The 27,308-nt window shown below is 46.3% G+C and overlaps 1 protein-coding gene across 7 annotated transcripts in view; it reads right to left on the reverse strand.

Annotated features, from left to right (window-relative positions):
- The window catches only part of CELF2 (CUGBP Elav-like family member 2), a 309,637-nt gene that overhangs the window by 46,926 nt on the left and 235,403 nt on the right, over positions 1-27,308 (reverse strand). For 6 of the 7 annotated variants that reach the window (XM_089906516.1, XM_022580273.3, XM_030761776.2 and 3 more), the window contains 4 exons: positions 20,653-20,732; positions 16,406-16,564; positions 12,134-12,197; positions 918-1,052 (listed from right to left, as the gene is read on the reverse strand). In XM_089906516.1, the coding sequence (XP_089762642.1) occupies positions 918-1,052; positions 12,134-12,197; positions 16,406-16,564; positions 20,653-20,732 (438 nt within the window). The remainder of the gene's footprint in view (positions 1-917; positions 1,053-12,133; positions 12,198-16,405; positions 16,565-20,652; positions 20,733-27,308) is intronic. The other variant, XM_089906517.1, reaches the window with a different exon arrangement.

Raw genomic sequence — 27,308 nt, forward strand, 5'->3', positions numbered from 1 at the left:
ACAACAACAACAAAACAAACAGGAGAAAAGAGCATTCCTGAGAGACTTCCTCATCTTGGGGAAACCTCACGAGGACTGAAGCGACAGCACATTTTTCAAACAAAATGAATGTGCGAGAATCAATACCAGGGTAGACTCCCTCGCAAAACCTTTTTTCTCATTTTATCCTTGGAGGATAAAAACACACACGCTCAAAGTTTGTTTCTTTAAAAGATACGTGCACCCCTATGTTCACAGCAGCACTATTTACAATAGCCAAGACATGGAAACAACCTAAATGTCCATCAACAGAGGAATGGATAAAGAAGATGTGGCACATACATACAATGGAATATTACTCAGCCATAAAAAAGGACGAAATAATGCCATTTGCAGCAACATGGATGGACCTAGACATTATCTATCTAAGCGAAGTAAGTCAGAAAGAGAAAGACAAATATGCATGATATCACCTATACGTAGAATCTAAAATATGACACAAATGAACCTATCTATGAAACAGACTCACAGATATAGAGAACAGACTTGTGGTTGCCAATGGGGGATTTGGGGAGGAATGGACTGGGAGTTTGGGATTAGCAAATGCAAACTATTATATACAGAATGGATAAGCAACAAGGTCCTCCTACTGGACAGCACAGGCAACTACATTCAATAGCCTGGGATAAACCATAATGGAAAAGAATATAAAAAAGAATGTATATATGTGTATAACTGAGTCACTTTGCTGTACAGCAGACATTAACACTGTAAATTAACTATACTTCAACGACAAAAAAATAAATTAAAAACAGGCAAACTAAAAAGGAAATTAAAGAGGTAATTAAGCCTGGTGTCCGGCTCGGTCTGAACGCGTCCACCCTGCACTTGGCACTGACCCCTGTGTCCCGTCTCCCAGAGGCAGGATGACCCCTTACCGGGACTGGTGAGGGCTCCTAGGGCGCTGCTCGTGGTGGAGAGAGGATTTGCATTGGTGGTAGTGGCTGAGGTCTGGGCTGCGGCTGCAGCCGCCGCCAGCGTTGCCAGGTTCTGTAACTGTAAAGCATTCATGCCTGTGGGGTGGGGGAAGAGAGAGGCAACGTCAGCAATAGGCCCACTTCACCCGTTTCCAAAAAGAGAGGGCAGGGGACACGGGCAGAGAGCTCCGGGATGGCACACTCGCCCCAGCTGCCCTGGGGACTCGTGTGTCACCACGCAGCCTGTGCCAACCCAGCACCCTCTTCCTAACGCCTCCTCCCAGGCTGCGCAGGTCATCCGAAAAGATAAGCAACAGGTTTCTGCGTGGACCATGGACAGCAGGGCCTTCCACCTCGTGGCTGTCAAGAAACTGTGAGATCCGGGCTTGGACAGCTGGAGTTTCAGGGGAAACTCTCCATCCCTAAACTCGACAGGTACACGTATGAGGTATTACAGAAGAAATGATGTTTTATTGCTCTGAAGCTGCACTGATTCAGTTTCCTGGCTCTATTAGCTGTGTGACTCTGCACAAATTTCTTAACCTCTCTGTTTCCTGTTTCCTGAGTCAGTGGTAACAGTTACTGTACCTTCCCTCACATGGTGGTTGTGCAGATTAAATAACTCGATGAATGAAAATTACCCAGCATAATAACTGGCATGATGTAAGCCCCCAATAAATGTTAGCAACTATTGTTGCTGTTACTATTATTATCGACCCTGAACTTCTCTCTCCAGGTTTATTTTGAATGTGAACTTGAAATCGCGTCCATGATTTGCTGAATCAAAGAATGAAAAAAAGCGGCAGTGCCATAATATCTTTATTTGTAAAATGTTTGTGTCTGCATCTTAAACGTATTTGTATCTGAAAGAGGATCTACTTTTTAGCTAGAATGAATCGAGGGCTAACGAAAATTAAGAAGTGAATAGCAGAGAGAAAGGAAACTCAGCTGAGAGGTCTGGGGCTGATCCGTCACGGGGGTGCTGGCAGGCCCTGGGGGGCTCGGGCCTGGAGCCTGTGCCGTGTACACTGTTAGTATCTTTTCTCCCCCTCCTTCTGTTTCTCAATACACAGGTTCTCTGCACAAAGTCTTCTTCCATGATTCCCTTTACCCCCACGTACATTCAAGAAGCAGGAAACAATGGTCCTCTCCTCATACAGAGGAATTTTACACAGAAAGATATGGGAGTTAAGTCATCGGCTTAATTTTACCTTCTTCTTATGTCTCAAATCCGGGTACTCAACACACGGCTGCTGAGCAAATATAACCTCTATAGCCGGAGACAGCGGTCTGACAACAGTGCTGGGTGGGGACGGGGCGGTGGATGGAGGGGCAAGAGAATGTTCTAGCAACACAGCTGCGAAGCCCCTGGCCACCATGTGGAGCCCTGTCTCAGCTTGGCTCAGAGTCCGGCTGCCAGGCTCACTTACCCTGCTCCTCCGTCCTGGCTGCTTCAGTCAGGACTTATTTCTACTCAGAAAAGAGTTCCCCAAGTCCATGCTGCAAAACGGGTTCTCATTTTGCTCAAAATGATACACTACCTTCTTGCAGGAGGCACCCAGTCCTGTGGCTTACGGTAAAAGCCAGCACCCGTTTCTCAAACCCACGTAGTTCCTGGGGATGCTGAGAAGCAGGACAAAGCATTGGGGGCATCCTGTGAACGTGACCCCGCTCCATCGAGCAGGGGACACTGGGAACAAAGCTCTCTCCTCCCCTCAGATCAGGGGTCAGACACGGTGGTTCTGATGAGACCTTGGGAGTGGAAAAAGCCCAGGGCCTATTTTTCAGGTTTGCTTGAGGAAAACGGAGCTGGGGGAACAGGGCTTGAGTGCAGACCCCATCGGACCCTCCCCCTCCCGCCCCTACCCAGGGGGCGGCTCCTGAAAGCAGCTGAACCACACTCATGCTGGCATGACCAGGGGCCGTGCCTGGGGTGATGCTGCTGGGCGGGGGTGTGTGGGGGGCTGTGTGTGTGTGTGTGTGTGTGTGTGTGTGTGTGTGTGCGGTGCACCAGCACGGACCGGCCTGGCTGTCACGGCCCCTCTAATGTGCTAAGGACGTAACGCAGTCGACCAGACACCGTCACCAACAGACGGCTGTGCAGACAAGAGGAGGGTTTAGCACCGACATTAAAGTCTGCACATCTGGCAACGGGTAATGATCAGCCGAGCACCCTCCTCAGCCTGGGCCGGAGGGTCCCCCAGGGCACCTGCTCTGGCCTGCCTGGCGGAGCCACGGCCCAATTCTGGGGCTGGAAGGAGCTCAGCCCGCTCATCTGGGTCAGAGCCTCACAGAGCCTCCAGAGGCTGAGGCACGTTCCCTCGGAGGGTGACTGACGGTCTGTGTCTAATGCGCACTTTCTGCATGTTATCTGTAAACTCCCCCATCGCTGTTCCGAACTGCGGATCCATGGAAGATGAATGAACAGGGCAACACACAGCATGAAATGTTCCCACGCTGCTATAAAGAGCACTGTTGGGACTTCCCTGGTGGCGCAGTGGTTAAGAATCCGCCTGCCAATGCAGGGAACATGGGTTCGAGCCCTGGTCTGGGACGATTCCACATGCTGCGGAGCGACAAGGCCCGTGAGCCACAACTACTGAAGCCTGGGTGCCTAGAGCCCGTGCTCCACAACAAGAGAAGCCACCGCACTAAGAAGCCCACGCACCGCAATGAAGAGCAGCCCCCACTACAGCAACTAGAGAAAGCCTGCACGCAGCAATGAAGACCCAACACAGCCAAAAATAAAACAAATAAATTTATAAAAAAAAGAGCGCTGTCTACAGACCCAAACAAGGTTTTTCTCTGTTCTTAGTTCTTTAGTATCTACAACAGCTTCAAATATTGACTGTTTCCCTCAACCGTTAATTAATCCCTTCTACAAATACTCATTAGGACCGTGTGTTTTCCTCATCTCACCCACGACACTCAGTGCTGTCCCGGAGTCCCGCCGTCCTCTCCCTGTGTGCCCCCTTCCACCCCTCACCCCTGAGGGGCTGCCCCGCTCAGCCCCTCCCCGCCTCCGCTGCCAAGGCCGGGCTCTGGGGTGCCACACCGGGCAGGGCCAACTCTGTCCAACCACCGCCCTGCACTGAGGGGGAGAAAACAGACCAAAGGAAGCAGAGATGAAGCTGGGAAGGAGAGGCCGTGGTGACCCCAGCATCTGAAGGAATGGGGGGACAGGGGAGGGAGGGGGAGCATTAGATGGAGAGAAGCAGCAGGAGGACCCACAGGTGCCGCCCGGCCAGCCAACCGTTACCACGTGGCCGCGACAGGCCAGAGCCGGGGCCCACACCCAGAATTAAGTGGGGAGAACAAGACGTTCCCCGCCCCAGGAGGCTGCTGGAGATCAGAACGGAGGGGAACCAGGGACTGGGGACAATCCAGTCCATTTCTGGAAACAGGCCTGGATCCAGAAGCTCATTCTCATGCGTCTTTGGTGTTTGTTTTTTATTTTTAACATCTTATTGGGGTATAATTGCTTTACAATGGTGTGTTAGTTTCTGCCTTATAACCAAGTGAGTCAGCTGTACATATACATATATCCCCATATCCCCTCCCTCTTGCGTCTCTGGTCTGACAGGGATGAGAAGAGGACAGGGGAGCGCTGGGCGGCTGCGGAGCTGAAGAGGCAGGGCCGTCCTCCTAGTCTGTCCCTTCGTGGCCCTCCGTGCGGGCTCCGGGAGGCCCCCCTCCTCTCCTCCTCACTTTTCTGGGTGCAGTCCTGTTCCCAGCCCCGACCCCGACATTCCTCCCTTCGACCTGTCCTGTGTTCCTCGGGCCTGGAAGGCACAGCTCTCCCTGCTGGTGACAACAGTGACAAGGACACCGTTTACTGGAGGCAGCACGGGCTCCGCCTCCAGGACATCTGGGCTCCAATCGGGCTCGGCCTCCCCTCTGCCAGCCTCCCTGGCCTTGAGCCCATTAACTGTCTGCCTCTTGGATTTCTTGGCTGTGAAGTAGGAGTAAAACTGAACGGACCTCGAGGGTAAAGAGAGTAAATGCTTCGTACACTTGAAGCTAAAGAACAACTCCCAGGGCAGAGCAGACTCTTATCAGCTGGATAATAGTCACAACAGCATCACCCCCCAGTAATGAGGGTAATGGCACCAAGGACAAAGCACGCGCCGGACACACTAATCAGGCTTAGTTAGTATTTGTAACAAACCCACGTGATGTTGGCACTCTCGCAGTCCTACGCGCCACAGAGAACACGGGAGGTCAGAGGCCTGGGGACAGGAGGCTGGTTCTCGGTCCTGCCCTGCCCCCCGAGCCTCCCCACGCCTGTGCCTCTGTCCCTCTTGGTTCCCACCTGGGAAGTGTGGGGGGGCATGGGGAGGCAGTGAGAGGAGGGAAGGGGTGACGCACACAGGGCTTCACAGGAAAGGGGCCGGGACATCAGATGTAAACGTCCACCAGCTCCTGACACTTGCCCATCATGGCCTTGCTCCTTCTGATGAAATCTCAGCAGAGAACGGCCGTGGGTGAGGGATGCTGCCTGGCATGAGCACGCGTGGGTCCTGGTTAGCAGGAGCCCAGGGTGCAAGGATGCATGTACAGTGGTGCCCCTGCTTGGCTTCCGGGCACCTGAGCCCCAGAGGAACTGAACCTGTGATCTGCGTCAGCAGCTAAGAACCCAGCTAACCAGGCACTAGATCTTGTCTTGAAGTCAATCAACCCTTCAGTTTCTTACCCTCATTTCCTCTCCCCTCCATGTTCAGAATCGAGACATTACAGACCCCGGCCCACGCATCCTCGGGGAACGGTGGGCCGCACCCTCTTCTGAACACTGAGCGGGTCACGTGGCAGCTTCCCTCCTGCTTGTCACTTAACTCAGGGGCTCTTCACTGGAGCTCTCCCCCGATGAGATATGGGCGGGGGGCGGGGGTGGTGCCTCTGAGCTCCCTGAAGTTTTGTGAAAAAGCATGTGTATGATGGATGCACTTTTTTGGCAGCAGATCCTAAGAAGCTGGAGGACTTCCAATGCCTCTAGATAGCCTAAAAGTGATGCACGTGAGTCCTGGTAGAAAACCATCGAACAAAGAGGCCTGGGGTTGGTGGTGGCGACAACAGGAATCGAGAAGAGATCAGAGCTCGGGAGTGATGGCGCAGAGAATGCAGAAAAAGGATGAAAGAAGATGGCTCTTTCTCCCCCTCAGAACCAAGATGAATACACAGTCAAGCCAACGAAAGAAAACAAAACCAACTAGAGATTCTCCAAGAACATGTAAGCTGGTGGCTGACACCAGGGCAGGTTCCATGCCAAGGCTGGAGCTAGGAAACTGGGGGGCAGCACGCACGTGGGGACTCGACAGGTGCACCTGCCCACCTCCCGTGGGTCTCGCTGCGCCTGGACGTGGGCCATGGGGCCACAGAGGCACCTGTTCCCTGCACGGTGTCCTTCTATCCGGCCAGGTGGAGGCCCGAGGCCCATTCTCTAGTCCATCCCCCCAGAAAGAAACCGTCCCAGGGAGGACACCCCTGCACTACTCCTGGGCCTTCTAAGCACTGCTAACATCGGCAAATCACAGGGGTGCATCTGGGGTTCCGTGAGAGCCTGGGCAACTTTCGTGGGGCAGAATCTCTGGACTCTTCACCGACAGCAGCGCACGTCCTCCGTGACGGATGCTTTGTCTCTTCCCGCCCCGGATGTTCCCAGAGCCAGAGGCTCCTCACCTGTAGTGTGGACATCTCCCCTCCCCCTTCCCCTCCCCTCCCATTTAGGGAAGGGGCTTGGGGGCCACGCTGCTGCTGGGAAAGGCGTCTGTCCCACGCTGGGAAAGCGGCTTGGAAGCTTCGTGGGGACACACCCCAAGCTTCATCCGCTACCTCCTCAACTGTACCAGGCTCTCCGGGTACCCACAACACCGTCTCTCCAGACTTCCAGCTCCCGCAGACTCAGCCCCTGGACGGGCAGAGTTACCCACCAGGGCCCGGCCAGTCCTGGGCCCCCCAGGCTGTCTGAAAGGGGGTGTCTGCCTCTGCTGACTTTGAATTCACATTTCTGGTTGTTTCTCCGTCTGTTTCTGTTGTGAGCACACCCTGTCCTGTCGTCCTCCTCCGTTCCTTCCACAGCGCCTCTGCTTTTCCACCCACCAGCCCATCTCATCACGGCTCCTCCCACACGAGGATCCTGAAAGGGCACCGGACGGGAGGCGTGGGGTGTGTGTGGGTGCGTGATGCTGATTCTGGTTTGGCAAATAGCTCTTCTCTGAGAAGAAAACCACCCCCATTTAACCTCACAAAGCACGCTGCTCGGATGGGCACCCGTCAAACCAGGGGCAACAATCTGGGTGACGAGAAATGCAAAACACTTAGACGAGTTTTAGGAAATCCGACAGTGTGCTGAGATCGAGAGGGCTAAAAAAAAAAAAAAAAAATTGGGGGAATACAGGGCTTCAACTTTTCACTCATTACTCGAGAAAAGAAAACCCTTCTCCAAACGAAGAAATTATGTACCAAACAGATACACATTATGCCTACTTGAAACTTAAGATTAAAAAAAAATTATTTATAAGGAGAAGAGCGTGAAAATTTAATTTAATGTTCACCTTAGGTAATTCTGTCTTATTGTTCGGAGCAATTACCATAAATCTGCATTTCAATGAGCGAGAACAGATGTCAGTTGTTACAAGCGCTTGCCAATCAGGTCTGTTAAGAAGTGACAGATGGGGGTGGTAAAGGCACATTCTCCGAAGGCCTGTTGGCACCTTTTGCAGGAAGTGTGGGTGGAGGAGGCTGCTTGGCTGTGGGAAGAACTCGGGGTCTTGGTGGGCCCAGTTTGCACACCTCCCAAGTGTGTCCCTGACGTGAGGTTCTCAGCCTCCAGTGCACAGTTTTTGCTGAAGTCTTCTTCCCTCTTCTCCGCTCGTCACAGACATTCCAAGCCCACCTTTGCCGGGAGGGGATCTCCAACAGGTAAAGTAGTTGCGATGTTGTTGTTTTGGGAAAATATTTGCCCTCTGTGATTTCACTGTGACTTTGGAAACTTAGGCCAGATATTCTGGAAGCGAATTACTACCAGCTATCAGAAGTCAAGGGAAGCAGTTTTCCCTTGTTTATCACAAGATGCTCTTCTTTGGCCATCGCTTCTTAATCTCTGTAATCTCTTACTAACAACCCCTCACCCTTGAAAAATACTTCCCCTGACAAAAAACAACCCCCTCTTCATAAATTTGGAATGTTGTCCAGAGCGAAAGGAGGAGGTTTTTCCTGTGGCTGACTCACAATTGCTGCTTTTTGAGCAGTTTTGGGGTTCTCCTGCATTGTTTATCGATGGCTCAGAGTTGTTTGTTATTTGGCCTCTTCAACCGTTTGTGCAGACAAGTCACCGAGGCTCATGCTGACAGAACATACCTGGATTTGTGGAGACGCGGAGGCCAAAGGGAGCTCGGGGTTTGGATCAGTTTGTAATGTGGATCTGCCATTTATTAGCTTAGTGACTCTGGGCAAGTTTGTTAATGAACTTCTCTCTGCCTCAGTTGCCCCATCTGTAAAACGGGATGCTAATGGTCCCTATCTCATAAAGCGTTATGATATTTGGGAATTCTGTATCCTAATCCATATAATACCATTTCCTGGTCCATGAGCTCACAGAACTTATTCGAACTTTTTGTACTTCCGTTTTCCCAACTGTTACGTAGTAACAAGTAGTGGTTTTGTCCTTGGCTGTGCTGTGAGGATAAACCCCATGATTATTTCAAGAAGCTCTGTGAAAAACAAACTTGTGCAATACTGCCCTTGTTTTGCTAACACGATGCTTTTTTGAGATGACAGTTGTTATAAATAAGTGAAAAACCGGAAAGCCACTTTCCCCTTAATTCCTTCTTCTACAGGAAAAATCCAGACCCTTGGCCTGAACACAGACCCCACGTTTTTGAGATTTCAGAAATTCATGGGATACCACAGTTGAGTGAGAAATGGACACATTTTTATCAGAAGTTATGAGAGGGAAAGTGAAATCAATCGACTTGAAGGATGCACATAAAAGCAGTCAGCTTATAAAAATTTTATCCTTACTAATCTATTTTCTGCTTTTTAAATTTCAGATTTAGTAAAGGTTCCCTTTTATAAAATCATAAAACATGCCTGAAGTTATTTTCAGTTTGAAAGGAAAACGGTGGGGGTTTTTTTGTTTTTTTGTTTTTTAAAAGTAGTATAGTTGATGTCTCATTCAATTTTATTGATGTAAGTACTTAGGAACTTGTCTCCTCCTAATTTTTTTTTTTTTTGTTTTTTTCCAGCTTTCTTTTATTTTCTCCTCAAACAGAAAATGAGACATTTTAGACTCTAGTGAGACACCTCAATTTCCTGAAGGACAGACCATTCTGTTCTGAGAGCTGTTCACAAACACAGTGCTCTTGTTTTCCGAATGATATTTCACTCCTTGGTGATGGTGCCCTCAGCTGCAGTACTCGAATTTTCCACGTGGAGTTTATTCTCTGGCCCTGGAGGACAATGAACGTGGCATCTGCATTGTGGAGGTGCCCGCTTTCACTCTGCCACAATCTCACTCAACTTACCAGCATCGTAAACCCAGGGGTGCTTCGGGATGAACCACCTCTTGGGCTCCTTCATGTTGCTTCCACCGTGTACGTCAATACCACGGGCTGTGTAACATGTACGACGCTGTACCAAGTCGCTGATCCCAAGTCTTTGACAACTCATTCACGAAGATACAGTCGCTAGGTTGTGTAATGCTCTGTGGCTTAGACAGCGGGCTAAAGTCAAATTTCTTAATGAAAAAACCAGGTATTTCACTTAAGCTTCATTGGGACTGTATCCAACACATAAATTTGCACCTGCCAAATTATAAATTTACTTACTCATCCACGCAAAAAGAGTCACAAGTGCCACTTAGAGGAGTGAGGGCTGAGGCCACGCCCTCTCGGAGCATCAGTGATTCAGAGGTGAGGGAGGAGGGGAAGGAAGAGAGGGTTTTTAGGGGAACGCGGAAGAGGGGCCCCCCCGTCCCACAAGTCGGTGCTCTGGGGAAACGTCCTCCAAGAAGGGGCCTCTATGATCCACCCACTTTCTGAGGCTGGCTTAGGTGACTGGCGGTGACAAAAGTTAAGCCCTACTCTTGGGAGAAGGTGAAAGAGCAGGGGGCCAAGAGCACTTGGTTGAAAAAAAATACCCCAAACCACTATGCTTCCAACACTTGGGATGATGAGACCTGATCTTCCACAGGAATGAAGGATACTTGTTATAGAAATGGCCAAGCAGACGGAACCCTGACATCCATGTCCTTGGTCCTCACTACTCGAGGTGACGGTGGAAAATGGGCCACTCGGCCTTCGAATGCACAGCCTGGGCAGCCTCGGTGCTGAATTTAATGCCAAAGGTTCGAGAAAGGGGTATTTTGGAGAGCCGAGCGCATTCACAGACCACCTTTAAATTAGCCATCTGCCCCATGCGCCTTCTCAGGTGATTCCCAGATACCCTCCGTTTTTAAGTGAGCACACGGCGTACAGATGCTACCATCCTGACCTGACCTGGCGAGCCACGGGCGCCTGTGGTCTAATGAAGAGTGACAAGGCGCACCGTCCACCCGAGAAAACATGCCTGGCCATAGCCTCAGGACCCAGTGACCTTCTTTGCATAATTCAACTGTGGGAACGGGAGAGCCTGAGGCTTCCTCTAAGGAAAGACTCTAATTCTGGATCTGGGTGGGTCCCCTCGATTAGAAGAAGAAAACCAAATCTTGCACTGGCGGAAAATGCAACACATCTCAGCATTTCTCTCAGAGCTTGCAATCTGGAAGGTTTTCTCTTTTTAAAACGTAGAAAACTCTCTGAATATTTTAGCTCTGTCTCTCCAATCCCCTTCACAGAACTAAAAATAAATCAACTGTTCAAGGCGATGCTCAGCTCCAAGGCCAGCTTCCCCAAATGTATTCATCAACATTCTGCTGGACGGTTTCACTATTCATTATTTTAACATGTATTTTTTCCCGTAATAATCTAAAAGTGTTATTACAATAGGACAAGCTGGGGGTGCCAGATTTAAAGCCCCACGGGTAACTGAGCATTGTTTTTACTGTAGGCGAGTATGTCCCATCAGACAAGTTACCATTAACCCTGGAGGTCACCACGAAAGGCTGGGCTGACAACAACTGGACATACAGGAACAGAGATCTGCACGTGCTCATTCCAAGGGTCTCCAGATCCATTCAAAGTGAAACAAGGAAAAAAAACCCCACAAGGACATGCATGTGGGAGGGGGGAAAAAAAAGGAAAAAAGGAGTTTTCATAGTGACAAATAAGGAAATCAAGCTTTTATTCTGTACATCCTGGGTTCATTTCATTGACTCAGTGTGTCCTTGATGAAAACAAACTGTGCTCAATTCTAATACGCCCAAAATCTGTTCTCCTTGCCTGCGCTCCTCTATCTTTTCGGAATCAAGCAAGGAAGAAGCTTCCTCACTGCTCCTCGCGGCAGGTTCCTGGCACCCGTGCTCTGATTCATCGTGCGGGCTGCCTTCCCTGGCCCCGTGGTGTGGGTTAGGATGTGAGCCTGGAAGGTGACACTGCAGGACTGACCTTTCACTAATCACTGCCCCTCAGTTACTACTGACACAGCTCATAATACAAAGCAATCCTTCATGAGCCGGCTTTCAAATCCAGTCCCACTTTGATTTTGCTCAAGAACAAAGATTCTACTTTCCCATAAAAGATTCTGATGTGCAATTCTGTCAACTGGGGTTCTGAAGTTAAAAAGAAAAAAAAAGGCACCCTGTTAATTGTCTGTGGTTATCAAGGGACTGCAAACGGTATCAGAGATAGGCGTGCAAGCCTGACTTTCATTACGAAGGTCAAAACATTCTTATTGACTGCCTATTATTAAAATTCTAGAGGGATGTCAATCATGGCAGCTGCCCTGGATATAGGAAGCTTGTTGGAAATCCCCCAGCCAGCAAACCCATTTAAAAAAAATAATAAACACAACTCTGGAGGGTACTGTGCAGGAATTCTCAGCCCCCCAAATTTTCTCATAACTGTTGGAGATGCCAGAGTTAGAAGATCAACTTCTGAGCAGCTGACTCTAATTTTAACACCTAAGCCAGAAAGCAACTAGGACCGGTAGTTACTCTTTGTTCGTCTTTTCCCCAGCTTCTGAACCCATCCCAAATTCAGACAACAGCACGGTCAAAAGGCAAGGCTCGCTTCATGACTTACCAGCCATTTGCTGAATGCCACTGAATGCACCCAGGTTGCTGGAGGAGGTGGCCTGCTGCAGAAGCTGCAAAAGAAAAGAGAAAGGTACTGTCAAAATGAAGTGGAGCTTGGAAACGTACTGTCAAGGGAACTTCCCAAGTCCACTGAGGGCACGTCCGGTTCCCTTTACATTTACATAGTTGGTTGCTGCTGCCTGTTAATGGGCTGAAGGTTCCGAGAGTTGGGGCTATAAATCCATGTTAATGTCTAATCTCTATTAAAAAACACAGACATTGGGGAAACTCAATAACGTAGCTGCCTTAAAACAATTCATCAATTTACTTTTTAACAACCAGGTGTTAGATCTATGGGAACCAACACGGCGTGACTAATGCTCTCTCTCTGGAGCCTAGTAGTTCCCATAACTCATCTCTGTCAATCGCGGTCCAACCCTAGGTCTCCTCCGCTTTCCTTCACAGCTCAGTGTCCTACAACCTTCATTAGAGAGGTACAGATTCACTGACCCTTGGGCTAACAGAGAAATCACTGTAATACCTACAGACCTAAGTGTATGTATCTGCAGCCGTAGAGTCACTGTCATGACTTCATGACCAAGACAACGGTCACCCATTTTAAGGTGGTCTTCGTTGGCAGAGAGCAACATACTACTTGTCAAAGCTCACAAGTCTCTGGTGCTATGTATGTTGATGCTACGCATTATAAATATATCAGCATCTTTTCAAAAAGAAATGAAGACAGCTGTGAAAAGGTCTCTGTATTTTGTTCCTAGAGCTTCCAAAAATACATTTAATCCCCCATATAGAAACGGTGGATACCACAAGGTAAAGGCATGTGGTTACTGTTCGAAAGCACTCCTTTATTCGTCCACATCAATTGAATTATAGGTTAACTTAGGTGCTATACTGTTTGACTAGGCTTATTGATATTCTCCTTTTGGTTGATCAATACAGCCGCAGTTTGTACCTGGGGGCAAGTGTGGAGTTATCTCCTATACTCAAAAGTCCATGGATGCTAAAAGCATAGATACACCAAATTTATTATTAAAAAACTGCTATGGTACTATGAGCTTAGGAGGAACCAGATGAATTCACTATTTAAAAAATAAGCTCTCAGAATTTGTTTGGAGTGCTGCAAAACCTAACAGAGAGCACTGCCACTCCTCCAGGTAATGGTAGGTCTCCTCAGCTTAAGAAGAAGGAAACTCTACAACTGGATGTGACTCAGAAATGGGCATCTAGCAATTGACTTAAAAGCACCAAGTAGAGTGGAATATCGGTGGCTGATTCAACTTGTCTTAGTTACGATGATTAATGTAATCCCTATGGGGATTAACATGAACAGCTGTGGGCCTTCCCTGGTGGCACAACAGTTAAGAATCCGCCTGCCAATGCAGTGGGCACAGGTTTGATCCCTGGTCCAGGAAGATCCCACATGCTGCGGAACAACTAAGCCTGTGGCCACAACTACTGAGCCCGCGTGCCACAACTGCTGAAGCCCATGTGCTGCAACTACTGAAACCCACAGGCCTAGAGCCTGTGCTCCACAACAAGCCACCCCAGATGAGAAGCCCGCGCACCGCAACGAAGAGTAGCCCCCGCTCGCTGCAACTAGAGAAAACCCGCACACAGCAACGAGGACCCAACGCAACCAAAAAATAAATAAAATTAAAAAAAAAGACAAAACCAAACATGAACAGTTCCCAGACATACGTCTGCAACTTTCATTCATCCTTCTCGACTCAGGGTAGTATACTACCTAGACATTACACAGAGACACACACACACACACACACACAGACACACAGAATGAGAAAGAGGAAGAAGCTAGGAATTATCTGTTTTGACAGAGAGAAATCCCTTATCTTGGTTTGATTTCTTGGGTTTCCCATTCTCTTGTGGTTGCAAGCCCTTACTCTCTCCTATATTAGATATTTAAAAAAATTAAAGTTTAGTCAAGTTCAATTAGCTTTGAAGATACTCTGAGGGATTAATAATCTTTACTGGTTAGTAAGTGGCAATACCTGGAGTGTCATTAAACTACTTCCGTGGATTCTTCCCACTGACAACCACTCTTTGGTGAGCCACAGTCAGAATCTACCCTCAACACAGAGGCAGGGGATGCCTTAAAGGCCAAGGGTCTTTTCAGAGAAATGGGCTTCCGATCGAAAGGGGTAGAGCAAACTTGGCAGAGAAAGAATGGAAGCCCTCGGTAGGGGAAAACGTAGTTCAGAGCGTGTAAGAACACGTTCTTATCAATGAGGCGGGGATGAATTCTCTTTCAGGATTCAGAAATAATTTTCAGATGTGATCAAAGAAACACGTGCCAGAGATTTCGGTGAGCCCTGGGGCATGGGAGATGGTCCAGGAGACCAGGGCTAGGCACGTGTGTCTTGGTTTTCAGACATGGTGGAGCAGGAAGCTGGATTCTTAGGAACTACGAAAAGGTGAGCCTGACGTCAATCTCTGATAGAAATTCTTGTACTTAAGGCGATGATCTGTGAACAACTGAGAAACACACGTTTGTGAAAAACAAATGATTGTTCAGCTAGACTCATTTTTTTTTCTCATGAAGTTTGTAGACCGATAGACCAAGAAAAAGATATGGCAAGCACATACAGATTTCAGCAAGACATGTGATGAAATCTCTCATCTCTCATCTCTTTGTGGATAAGATGGAGAAACGGCTAGAAGGTGGCAGCAAACTTGGTCACTGCTTGTATTAATAACTCAGGGGAAGACAGGAGAGGCACGCTTCTCCAGCAAGACATCCAGACATGTCTTGAGTAGCAATTACATGGCAGACAACAACAGGCAGTGGGGTGGGGTGGATAAAAGAGGAATGTGAGTCACATCTGTCCTTGGAGAAGCAGCCCCGCCGGATGGAGAGAACCCATAGAGGGCTGAAATCCTGCTTGACCACCAGTGTCATGACCTGGGGTAAAGTTACATAACCTTTTTAAAATTTTTATTGGAGTACAGTTGATTTACAACGTTGTGTTCGTTTCAGGTGTAAAGTGATTCAGTTATACATATACATATATCCACTCTTTTTTAGATATTTTCCCCATATAGGCCAGTACAGTGAGTGTATCGAGTAGAGTTCCCTGTGCTATACAGTAGGTCCTTATTAGTTATCTGTTTTATATATAGTAGTGTGTGTATGTCAATCCCAATCTCCCAGTTTATCCCCCCCCCCATTTCTCCCTTAAGCCTCTCCCTTTCCTCACTTGTAGAAGCACGGTGATCTTACCTTTCAAGGTCACAGGAAGGACTCTTTTACAGAACAGTATTGGTTCTGCTACAAAGTATGGAATGGGTCATACAATCCTGAGAGGGACAGTTCAAACGTCAGGAGAGAATTAGGACGGACGGATGGACACACACACGGACACACACACACACACACGCTAGAATAAAAGGTCCAAAGGCACACTATGAAATTATATTAATAATGTGTAGTCCAGCATTTAGGTTCCAAAGCAGAAAAGGGGGGTAGAGTAGCATGCTTTAGCAGTAGTTCAAGTAAAAATAAATAAAACCTTAAGAGGAGTACGAGCTGCCTTCCATTGCCCTCAAGCTACATTAAGATATTTTAAAGTCCACAATAGGGGTCACTGCTCACGCTGTGTGATCTTCCTGGGAGGAACTGTCTCACATTCTGATTATGGCATTTTAATAAAGACACTGGCGAAGTAAAACAGGCAGCACAACAGAAAAAAACAAGGAGGTGGAAAGTTTAGAAACAATGAAATGTAAGGGCTAGTTAAAGAATTGGGTCTATTTGGCCTGAAAACAGGATCTGAGTTTTGGGTTTCAAATAGATGAAGAAACATCTGAATTTAGTTGACATCGCTCCACGGGGAGGACCCAGTGAAGGAAAGTTCCATCTGAGGTCCTGATGTGGAATGGACAGAGCAGGGAGGTGGTGAGAGAGCCAACCACGGCTGCCTCAGAGCCGTTAAGTCATCATCTATCACGCATGCCGCACCCCTGCCGAGGCTGGAGTTTGTGCGGAAACACTGGTTAGACACTCAGCCCTGTGGGGCCCCGCTCAGCCTCCATGCAGCTAGAATGAAGAGTCCCGTTCCTGTCAGCTTCACCTGGAAAAATATTCTTCATCGACGCTGATTTCAGGAATTTCCCGGCATTCATAATGTCGAAGACGAGCTTTTGGTGCACTCAGGGGCCAAGGAGCCTGTAAGAGCTCCACCGGGTGTGCTCCTCTCTCCTGGGGACCACATGCTCCCCCCACGCCCCCCCCCCAAGAACTTACCGCCAGGTACTGCGGGGTGAGGCCGCCCAGACCCGTCAGGTTCCCCCAGGTGGCAGTGTTGAGCTGCTGCATCTGCTGCGCCAGCTGCTGCTGGAGACGCCTTTGCTCCTTGTCCTTCTGAGTGTCAGCGAACTTCACCACAATCGGTGAAGAGCAGCCCTGTGGTCAGACACAGCGGAAAGTGGAGAGGGGGTTACAGCCTGGCCCACTCCGCTCAGGACACTCAGTCAGCTCGGGGCCTAGCTTTCTGAACTATTCTGGAGCACAGGGGGATGGTCTGGCCTCGTTTTTAAATGGTTTGATGGTCCTTCTTCTTCTCTGAATAGTACCATCAACAGAAAATTCCAGATCCTGTCACTGGTGTCTTTGGGGCTCTGGTGATCGATGAAGCCACTTGTGCTCGTGCTCTGATTATCACACTGCCTCTCCTCCTCTCTTCATGGGTCTTCCTTCCACCATCCCAGGACCTCCTCAGAGACAAGAGACCTTATCATTGTCCTTTAATTAAGCTTCACGGTTCGCTTGTCTGAAAGATGGACTTGTCCTGGTGTGTCTGCCTGTTTCCGCGTGTGAGCAGGGGACAAAGGAGGGGAACGAAATGTTGTAATGGGAATGAAAATGCCTGTCGCTCATGTCTTCTTCTCCCACTCTTTCCAACGTTAAGTATTTTTGAACTTTGGAACTGTAGGAATCATACCGACCCAGCAATATAATCGGGAGAAGTGGGTTTCATTTTAGGAACATGGATGAAGGAAGGAGATTTTCAGGGGACACGGGCATGGACCAATGTCACTGTCCCCATGTTTTCAGAAGGGGTTCTCCTCCTTCTGTATCGCATCTACTCTAGCTGTAATCCCAGGAGCTACAACAAATCAAAAAGAAAATATCAGAAGCAATCTGGTCCAAGGAGACACATCTCGGATGGCAGGAGGCGATGTGTCTACTTAGCTTCTTTTCCTAATCAGTCTCGCTGTTCTAGGAGCTTCTGCGTTCGTTTCCTCTAAAAGGCAGGAGCAGAGGCAGTGAGTGAGAAATGGCCAAGGGTTATATATAACAGGACCAACTCATGTCTGATACGGAGAAAATCATTAGGGAAAGTAAGGGCCTGACACCTCAGGCAGGAGGACTTCCTTTCGAAAGCAGCTTTTCAACATTCGCCACTTGGCAAATACTCAGCAGAAACCAACTCTCTTCCCTCTCTGTTTTGCTTGCTAAACATCCCATCACAATTAAAGCTGTGAAATTTTGCTGAGATAAAAAGAAGTTAATTCTACCCAAGTGGTTAAAAAAAAACCCCACTTTTTATTGAAACTCAGCATGATAACAGACCTCTCTCTTCTCCTCCCAGAAATTTAATATTCCTATTTAAATGAGCTTGTCCCTTCCCTTTGGGTTATTTTTCTTTCTCCTAGAAAACAGAGTTGCATTTTTTTCTTATCACGTTGGGTAGCTACTGGGGATGGAACTATGCATACGTGAAGCTATCATGCCTGCTGTTACCCCCCAACATGTGAGAAAAGTGAGGTGACTGGGTGTTGAACCTCCAGCAGACTGGTCTTCAGCTCTGGGAGTCACAGTCATGGCACAGATGTTAAGCGTCAGTAAACTGCATAAAAGTAATGTTTCCACCGTTTAAAAAATCTATACTTCATTGTTCTTCATCTGCTCCGTGTTTCAGCGTTTCATCACTTTAAAGACAGCAAAACCACTCTGAAGATGGAAATTACAGACAGCAAGGGTTTTGCATGCAAAGGGTTGTTATTGTATCAAATTTGTCCCATAACAAATTATAGCATCTCTTCCTAACAGTTCATTTACGGTTGGCTTTTTTCTTCCTTAAATACCAAAAAATGATATAAAAGCAGAAAATCAGGCCAATGATTATAGTTCAAAAATGACTTGTATAAACCATGAAAGGGGAAAACAGGGTGGGGAGAGATTGGAGGAAAGTGGGAAAATCAAGGTACCATATAAAGATTAATGATTTTTAAAATAACATGTTCTTTTAAACTTTAACAGTGACATCGTTTTGAATTCACATCTCTTAGATCATACATCTTGGTGGAAGACGTAAGCCAGAGTCCTGAAAATAATGTAATTAATTCAAAAAAAGAAAACAAACTGCAGTGGTACAAGCGTAATGAGACTGCATAATATGTAATCTTCTGTTTAAATGTCAATATTTTTGAATTAAACAAGAAATTTAAGTGTCTGAGGGCTCCTCTGATTAAGCATGGATGTCCAGATTTAAAAACAAGTGCATCAGATCTGATTTCTGATAATAGCAGTATTAACAAAGGATCAAGGATTTCTGAAGAATACATATGCCCCATTCTCTACAGCAAATTCTTTTCACTCTGAGAGCCTGTTACTTTCTTGGTTCGGGTTCATACCCAGTTCTGCTGTGTTTTCTCGTGCTCTCCTTCCGTAGGGACCCAGGAGAACACAGACCTCCCCCTCGGGCGGGGGGCCCTGGGTGAAGGAACTGGGGTGGCAATGTTTCCAACAGAGCTGAAAGAATTGAGGTTACAAAATCATCTAAGGTGAGACCAATTTAGGTACAAATCACTCAATTACAGGAAATAAAAATCTTTAAGAATGAAACACATATATATATGGAAGATAATAAATACAGGTCAAGACTTCCTTTTTCTTAACAGTACTTTCATTTCATCTCCAGACTGATATGAAGCTGGAAACCAGGCTGATCCCCGATAATGGAGCTCCCCAAGGTAAGGGAAAGGGTAGGGGGAGGGGACAAAAACATGATCACGTGTGTGACTGCATGTTGTTCAAGATTGGATTCCTAGACATTTCAAATCCTGCTATTTCTCCCTTATTGTGGCCGATTTTCACCTGAGCTTGCCTTCACGTAGGGGTGTGTGAGTGTCTTAAAAATGCATTGCACTGAAAGGAAAACACAGTGATTATATAAGATATGTTAGGAATATGGAAGTCAAAAGGAAGTTCGAAAAAGACAATAGGCTTTGCAATGCTGATATCAAAACTCAGAAAAGTACAGTAAACACTTAATGACAATGCCATGCACACTCTTTACCCCCCGCTTCCACCCACCCTTTGGCTCCCTAGAGAAAGGTTGCCCACAAGACAAGACCCATAAAGATCACTAAGCTCCCGGCATGCTTCGGGAGATGCAGCATTGCAAAAAACAAACAAATGAACAACAAAAAAAAATTAAACCCCCCCCAAGAGTGGAGGCAAAAAAGAAGCTCAAACGATCAATAAAGAACTTTTTGGCACATTAAATAAAACTGAAAACAATTTTTTTTCCAAAAGATGAAAAACGTTAACTTCAGGTAACACTACAAAGCCACCTCCAGAAAAGATCACCCATACACAAAGATACAGTTTTACATAATACAGCAGAACATGCACTCCCAAAGGATTCTATCAGACAATACAGAATAAGTAACAGCATATCACTCTTGGAGTGTTTTTGTGCAAAATTCTGAAAGGCCATGACCCGAATCACAGACTCAAAGTACAGAGCCATTGTCTACATTTGTGGACCCACGCCAGCCTATTTCTCTTCCCCGAAAGCCACTATCTCTCATTAGGAGATCACATTTGAGCCTTTGAGGTTCTGGGTTATTGTTCATTTTTTAGTAAGGGTGAAAATCTAATTTCTCGGGGGACTCTCATACATGAACATTTGCACTGGTTCAATGAGGTGGGAGAAGTCTTAACTTTCTCCAACATTCTTGAGGCAAAAACAATTCTGTTTGTCTCGATTAAAGATAACTTGACCCCGCATCAAAAAGAAAATAAAAAAGAAATGAAAGAACCCTGTGATTTTGCACAGGGCCGGCTGCAATTTGGAATGGGGTCTGGTAATGTTCTACCCATCCCACCCCTGGGGCTGGGGAACGTACTTGATTCTTGAGGTATAGAAGGATGCTCCGTTTAAATTGCATCATGAACTTTACACAGCAGGACCTGGGCCACTGCAATAAAAGGCTCAAAAAGGAACGTAGAGCAAGTGGAAGGTTTTACACTAAGTGCATTTCCAGTCATCAGGGGAAAAATTCAGAGAGAGAGGGAGAGAGAGAGAGAGAGAGGGAGGAGGAGAGAGATTAAGGAAGAAGGAATATGAATGAATGGAGAGAGAGAGATGGTGAAAGTTTACATCTGTGATTGTCATGTGAACAATCCACACAGGAGAGAATTGCTTTCCATTCCCCACCATTTGCACAAAGAAAACAAAGAAAGGGCAGATGATACAGTACCTCCATGGTCTGAGACTGATGCATGGCTTTGATTGCATTCTGTGCCATTGCCCTTGTAGAAAATGTGACAAACGCACAGCCTGTGGGAAACAAGGGGACAGGGAGCAGGAAAGACAAAAAACAACAAGACAAAAGGTTTGGACGCTTGTTAAACCAACACAGTCTACGAGAACTGCCACAGGACGACACTGTTCTCAGTAGTACATGAAATCAACAACTTCTCTCTTTGGTTTTTATCTCGTGTTGCTTTTTACTTACAGTGCTGACCTGCTAATCTGACCACAGCAGAAAGATTTACTGATGGATTGGTTTATTTATTTTTAAAATGGAGTCCAGGGGAAGGAGGCTGGGTACTTTCTTTTTTTAAGCCACGGGGCGGGGGGCGGGGGGTGGGGTGGGGGGTGGGTGTTGAAATGCGCAAGACCTAGTTTGCATTTTCTAAAATAAAAAGTTGCGATTTTACATTTTCTCCTTGTCTATCTTGACTTAGGGCATCTACCCATTCCGGCTCTGTGTTTCAAACATGAGCCTTGATTTCTAAGCAGCAAATAGTAAAATTCTCACACCCAGGGCAAATTAGCAACTAGATTCCAACAGCTCGAAATGTCAGCAAATAAATATACCTCATCTCTTCTGGGTAGTTAAAAAATAGATGTATAAATATACACTCATGCTATTCAAATGCAAACAAATATACCCAAATCCTGTACAAACTACTTAGTAACTGTTAATGATGAACAAAAACAAATGCTCTGTTACTCTGGGAATATTCAACTGTGTATATGAAGTAAAATTTAAACACTTGCATTGGATTTCTTATTTGTATCAAACCTTCGAGACTTTAAGTTGTGACTTGTGGATTCTTATCAGAGATTCCACCTCAAGTGTAACATACAGAAGACAATGTATATTTCTGTGAATGTCTCCCCTGAGACCCACAGAACTCTCCATGGCTATTTTTCTCCCCAGCCGTAAAATAACTAGAATCTACAGTGCTTGTTCCTGCTTCTTGTAGCAGTGCTGGCTACCATGCAGGTCACTGCTCCAGCTACATGGCTCACTGCCCTTTCCACTAATAAAAGCACTGCCTTCTGAAATTTACATTTTATTCATCATGCACCCTTGGGCTTCTCAGAGAAAAAGACTGTGAAATTAATGCAGATTCAGGCTGATTTTATAATAATACCACGGCACACTAAAAGCTTAGCTAAAGCAATGCTGACTATTTCACTTATGATCTCTAATGACTTTAAAAGTGCATTGATTTTCAGCTTCTTTAGCCTTGCACAGTTTGAACTTAGGTATCAGAGAATAATTTAGTGTTCTACTCAATTGCCTGAAAACATTATTATTATTACTACTTAAAAGATTTCCCAATGAAGCAGATCTAAACACCGAGGGGCTGAAGCTTGTCATCTCAGAGCGAGTGCACAAAAGTGGAATTCTGGCACCAATCACGTGAGATGGTTGCCTCTGTGGCCGGGAAGCCAAACAGAACATTCTACATCCAAACAACCAGTGGGTGGCTTGGTGTATGGGAGTCACTGTGGGAGCCATTAAACGCATTTTCTTTGTTTGCTCTGCATGGGTACCTGGTGAGATTATCAAGTCAATACTGTATTAGCACCTTTCAATCAAACAGCAGTAAGAGAAAGCAATGCCTGCCCACTACCCCCAAAGCACAACAACCACCAGTCATGAAAATAAGTCAATGCATTTTTTTTTTGGCATCATGCTGTAATTTTTAATACACAAAAACTCTCTGTACATGGGAGGTTCCTCTCATTCACCTCCGTTAAGCTGTCCTCACTGAAGCCCGACGTCTAGCCCACGAAGGATGCCAAGCTACCTCCTATGGTTTTTCTGACGTTACAGCAGCTGGTGAAGCTGACTGTTTCAACATGCTGCCTGTACCTACAGTGGCTGTGGCTTTTGTCATCAACAGAAGCAGCTGGGCAGCCTTCTCTAAGGCACCTAGATGATGTGTGTGAGATCTACAACAGGACCTCTGCTGGCTCCATACTGAAATAGACTCAGCTCTAAAATGACAGAGTCCCCAATTTACCATCTGTTTCAAAGTAGTATCTCTTGAAGATTGTGATGATCAGTGGTACTATTAACAGAGGAAATAACGCTAAGAGATTTTTCTTTTTCATTTTTTTATTTTAAAAATTAAAAAAAAAAATTTGGTGCTGCGTGGCTTGCGGGATCTTGGTTCCCAGGCCAGGGATCAATCCTCTGCCCCTGGCAGTGAAAGTGCAGACTCGTAACCACCGGACCGCCGGGGAAGTCCCTTCATTTCCTGTCTGGAGGCTACAGTAGAGGCACAAGCAAATCATCTAATGGAGGCATATTTGAGGCCATAGGAAGCCCAGACTAACTCTGCTTTTTTTTTTTTTTTTTTTTTTTGGCGGTACGCAGGCCCCTCACCACCGCGGCCCCTCCTGCCGCGGAGCACAGGCTCCGGACGTGCAGGCCCAGCGGCCACGGCCTACGGGCTCAGCCGCTCCGCGGCATGTGGGATCCTCCTGGACCAGGGCACAAACCCGCGTCCCCTGCATCGGCAGGCGGACCCTCAACCGCTGCGCCACCAGGGAAGCCCCACTAACTCTGCTTTTAGGAGTCAAGAAGCCTGTTTCATTCACTTCGCTTGCTCTTATTATCTGGGAGCATGTGCCAAACCAACAGCTTCTAAACGGAGGTTAAGAATGCATAAAAAAATGTAAAATGTCAACAAAAATCAATAAGGCAGAGTTTATGCATCTACCACAATTTCAGAGCAGGCAGAGCTTTTGTAAGTAAGTTCGGGAGAAAGATCAAGCAATTAACAGGTCTCAAAAGCAAAGTCTTAGCAAGAGAACAATGAAATGATCTCTCTATAAACTCGAACCATTGCCCCTTCCCCTCTGTGAAACCTGCAATTAAAAGGCTGACTGATGCTTCTAATTATACAATCCTCATCCCATCCAAAAAATGATCTGACAAATCTGATGACTCCTTTAACTTTTTTATTCTCCCGGCAGTGGTGCAGTAAGAGAGAACTGGCCTCCTAGGGGCTCTGTCAAGTTCCCTACTGGGTGCTGTGTTCAATTACTTAAGGGAGAAAATTACTGTCATTTATTAAATGGGAGCACGTGCTGAAAGATTCACTCTCTCTGCCGCTCTGGATGAAGCTAAGCAACTTCAGAACCAAATGTTCCATGGGTTGGTAGCCAGTTAACCTTTGTAACATCTCTAAAACAGGAGGTCCTGGCTAGATTTTCATTTTCTTTTCAGCACCACTGAAAACACTGGCTTTGGGGTGGGCCCTCAAATCTGCACTTTTCACTAACGTAGGGTCACACAAGCTCCTACAGTCAAAATGGGCTGCGCTTTTCACTAACGTAGGGTCACACAAGCTCCTACAGTCAAAATGGGCTGCTGGCTTCTTCTACAAACCAGCCAGATGACTTCCCGCTGGACAGAAATGACTTAGGTCAGTTGTCCTCTTCTCTAAGATGAGCTTCTGGGTACAGCAGAGGCTACTGGGTCTTGACGGACAACTGCTCCGACCTTATAGGGTCAGCCCTCAACTGTTCTAGACTGTTGAGCATGCTGGTGACCGACCAAAATGCTGGAGAACTTAGATTGGGAGAAAAAAAATACAGGTACCAAGACAATAAAGCTATTTTTGGGGGGTGGGGTAAGATAGCCCATATATTACTGTCTCAAAGCTTCCAAATACATAATAGCAAAAAAAAAAAAAAGGCAAAAATTCCCTCTGTAAATGTGTCCAACCTGTAATTTAGCCTGCCACTATTTATTGTCTCCACTTGCAGAGTGTCAGAGATTGCTCATAGAAATGAAAGGAGCTGAACTCCTCCTATTTCAGTGAGGTTGTCTTCTTGCTGCTAAAATAGATAAATGATTGACTGGGAAAAGGTTTCTCAAAGTCATTTCCTCCTACAGACAGGATCTAAGGAAAGCACAGAGCAGATTTTGGAACCCAGCTATTAACACTTGTCATTTCAGTTGAAAGGATATCTTAAACTCAGGTGTTCTACCTTTTCTCTAGGCTACATGAGAATTTTGAGAGAACTAGATGAATTCTTGCTCTGCATCAAAAAGAAGGGGAGAGAGAGAGAGAAAGTAATGAAAAAGGTAGAGGCACTTTTAAAAGCACATACAATGATGCCAGGGTCTCTTGCTTTTCTGCTGCTTCTTTGAAAGAGGAGCAACAGCTGCTATATGTTAACTGAAGGAAGCATAATTTAAAATAACTTGTGTGGCTGAGAAGATTTCAGCCTATGGAAACTTGTTTATAAATTCCTCTTCAGCTGTAGAAAGATCTTAATGCAGCCAATTTTTCCTCTCAGTATCTTTTGAGCAATGGCAGGGTTTAAACATATGCTATGAGTATAACATTGGAGCATCAAAAATAATACTCTAATGTGCAATCCCCAACGCTGGGTTAGTTTAGTTAAAATTGGCATGGAGAGATCTTTCATTCACGGCACCTGAGGCTGAGTGCGGACTAGGACTTAATAGTTGGCAAAAATCTCATCCCTGAGATGAGGTTGGAAGACTGTACCCAGAGCAGCATGACAAGATGCATTTAATAACCCAGGGGGCATCTGATAAAGGTTTCCACATATCTGAACCTTTGGGTACCACGTGGGCAAGACTAAAATGTCACGATCAGAACTGAGTCCTCTCCATGTACGTTTTAAAAGTCAAAAGCCCTCTCCCAATATCCTGATCAGATATAACGAAAATAAATGAGGATTTAATGGCTAAATCCAGTCTGTGGTCGCTAACATCCCTGAAGATACCGCCAATTCATTTGTCAAAGGTTTTGGCAGGAGAATGCTGGAACACCATAAACACAGCTGGAATATTCTTAAACCAGCAGAAGGTTACCTTAAATGGCAGTGAAGATTTGACTGCAGTTTATGGGAAAGAAAAATGAAATCAACCCCTTCACTGTCTCTGAGTTACAGATATTTGGTTGCTATGGTGCAGCAAACCTGGCAGACTGTACCCAAATAGTCCAATCGGACTGTGGGACTGTGGGTAAGTGAGAACATGTGTATTTTAGGAAATCAACATGCTAAGGTGACACTGTCCAGTAAGTATGTTGGCTCAGAAGCCTCAAGCTTTGATTCTGAGAGCAAACATCTCATTTCACTGGCCATGTGTGGGCTTGTGCTACCCTGGCTTGCTTTCTCAATGAAGGCTCACACAGCGGGCCTGAGAGGTAGATCTGCCACTGCAGAAGGATCTGAGTATCATAAGGGGCGTGAAAGCATCTCAAACCAGGTTTTCCAAATCAGAAAAAAACGGCAGAATGGGTTACTGCCCCCAAAGGGGAAAAAATGCACGTTCAGATGTGGGCATACCGCGTAAAGCGAGGCAGAGTCCTAACGTTCGTTGAGTGGTTTCGACAGGCTTGGCAGGTGCTGTCTATGTATAGGCATGACAATTTCCCAGCGGGATGGGGCAGAGAGGTCCCATCTTAAAACATGACACAGATCTGGGTGATGGTGAATACCTATGGGACTTTTAAAATAGTCTTTCTTGCCAATGTGTAGATCATGATTTTTTTTTGTTTTTTTTTTTTAGACAGTGATTCTAACTGAAAGTATAGCAGGGCTAAATAGGTACAAAGATGTGGGTCCTGGCAGCCCACTACTCTGATTTGGGGCAGGGGTACTGAATCAACAGCCTGGAGGAACCTCAGGTTAACACCTGCCAGGTAGGAATGTCAACCACTGATGTGGCGGAGAATGAACGACACGTGACGCCTGTTGGGGACCCAGGGCTACTAACCGCCTCCTCTGTCTTCCTTCTTGTAGCTGAACTGGGCAAAAGCAAAAACAAGAAAAGTGAACCACTCAAGGGCACCTCTCCCTCATTATAATCAAATGGTTCGATTTAAATCCTTTCCTACTGACTAACTTACACCCTGGTTTAGTATTACAAGGTACTTTTCAGAGCAGCCAAGCTTTCATTTCACTTCATTTTTATTTATTTTGTAAACAGCTGAGCCAGCAACAGGCATGGAGACCAGAAATGCTGAGCGCCCCTGATCTGCAGCGCCGCACTTATTAATATTTGATTGAAAACGCCAATTCTTTAATGAAAGCAAAAGAGTAGCATGAAAGAGAACTGTTCTTTCAACAAATCACTGATTCAGGAACAGTCCCCAGTACCCGGGAGTCCCTGGGTCCTGCTAATTGAAAAATGCAACACTGTCTGTCCTTATGTCTCAGAACAAATGAGAATAAATGAGTATTTTCTTTTCTTGCCACAGGGAATTCTCATCCGTTTGCCAGAAAATCAGAAATTATTTTTCTGTTAAAAAAAAGCGGGGGGCAGGGAGGAGGATTCTACTCTTTACGTTGAACCAGCAGTTGCATAAAATATTGATGAGCACTCTCATCACTTGTTTCAGAAACAGGCTGCTTCTGGCGTCAAGGGCTGGTTCATCAATCCAACGGCAGACGGAATTGGTCAGGTTCTCCCATCAAGTACAGTGTCTTGACGCCCTTTCCCGTGAAAGTTTTGACCATTTAAAAAAAATCTCATCTGCAAAAATAGCTAACATATGCTCAAGGATCTCTAGGCACCAATGCTCTTCATCACTGTCCCCACTGGACAGATGGAGAAATTGAGGC

Source organism: Delphinapterus leucas, chromosome 2 (genome assembly GCF_059928025.1).
Source record: "Delphinapterus leucas isolate spDelLeu-1000000601 "Yukka" chromosome 2, BTC_Dleu_Yukka2, whole genome shotgun sequence".
NCBI classification, from domain to species: Eukaryota; Metazoa; Chordata; class Mammalia; order Artiodactyla; family Monodontidae; genus Delphinapterus; species Delphinapterus leucas.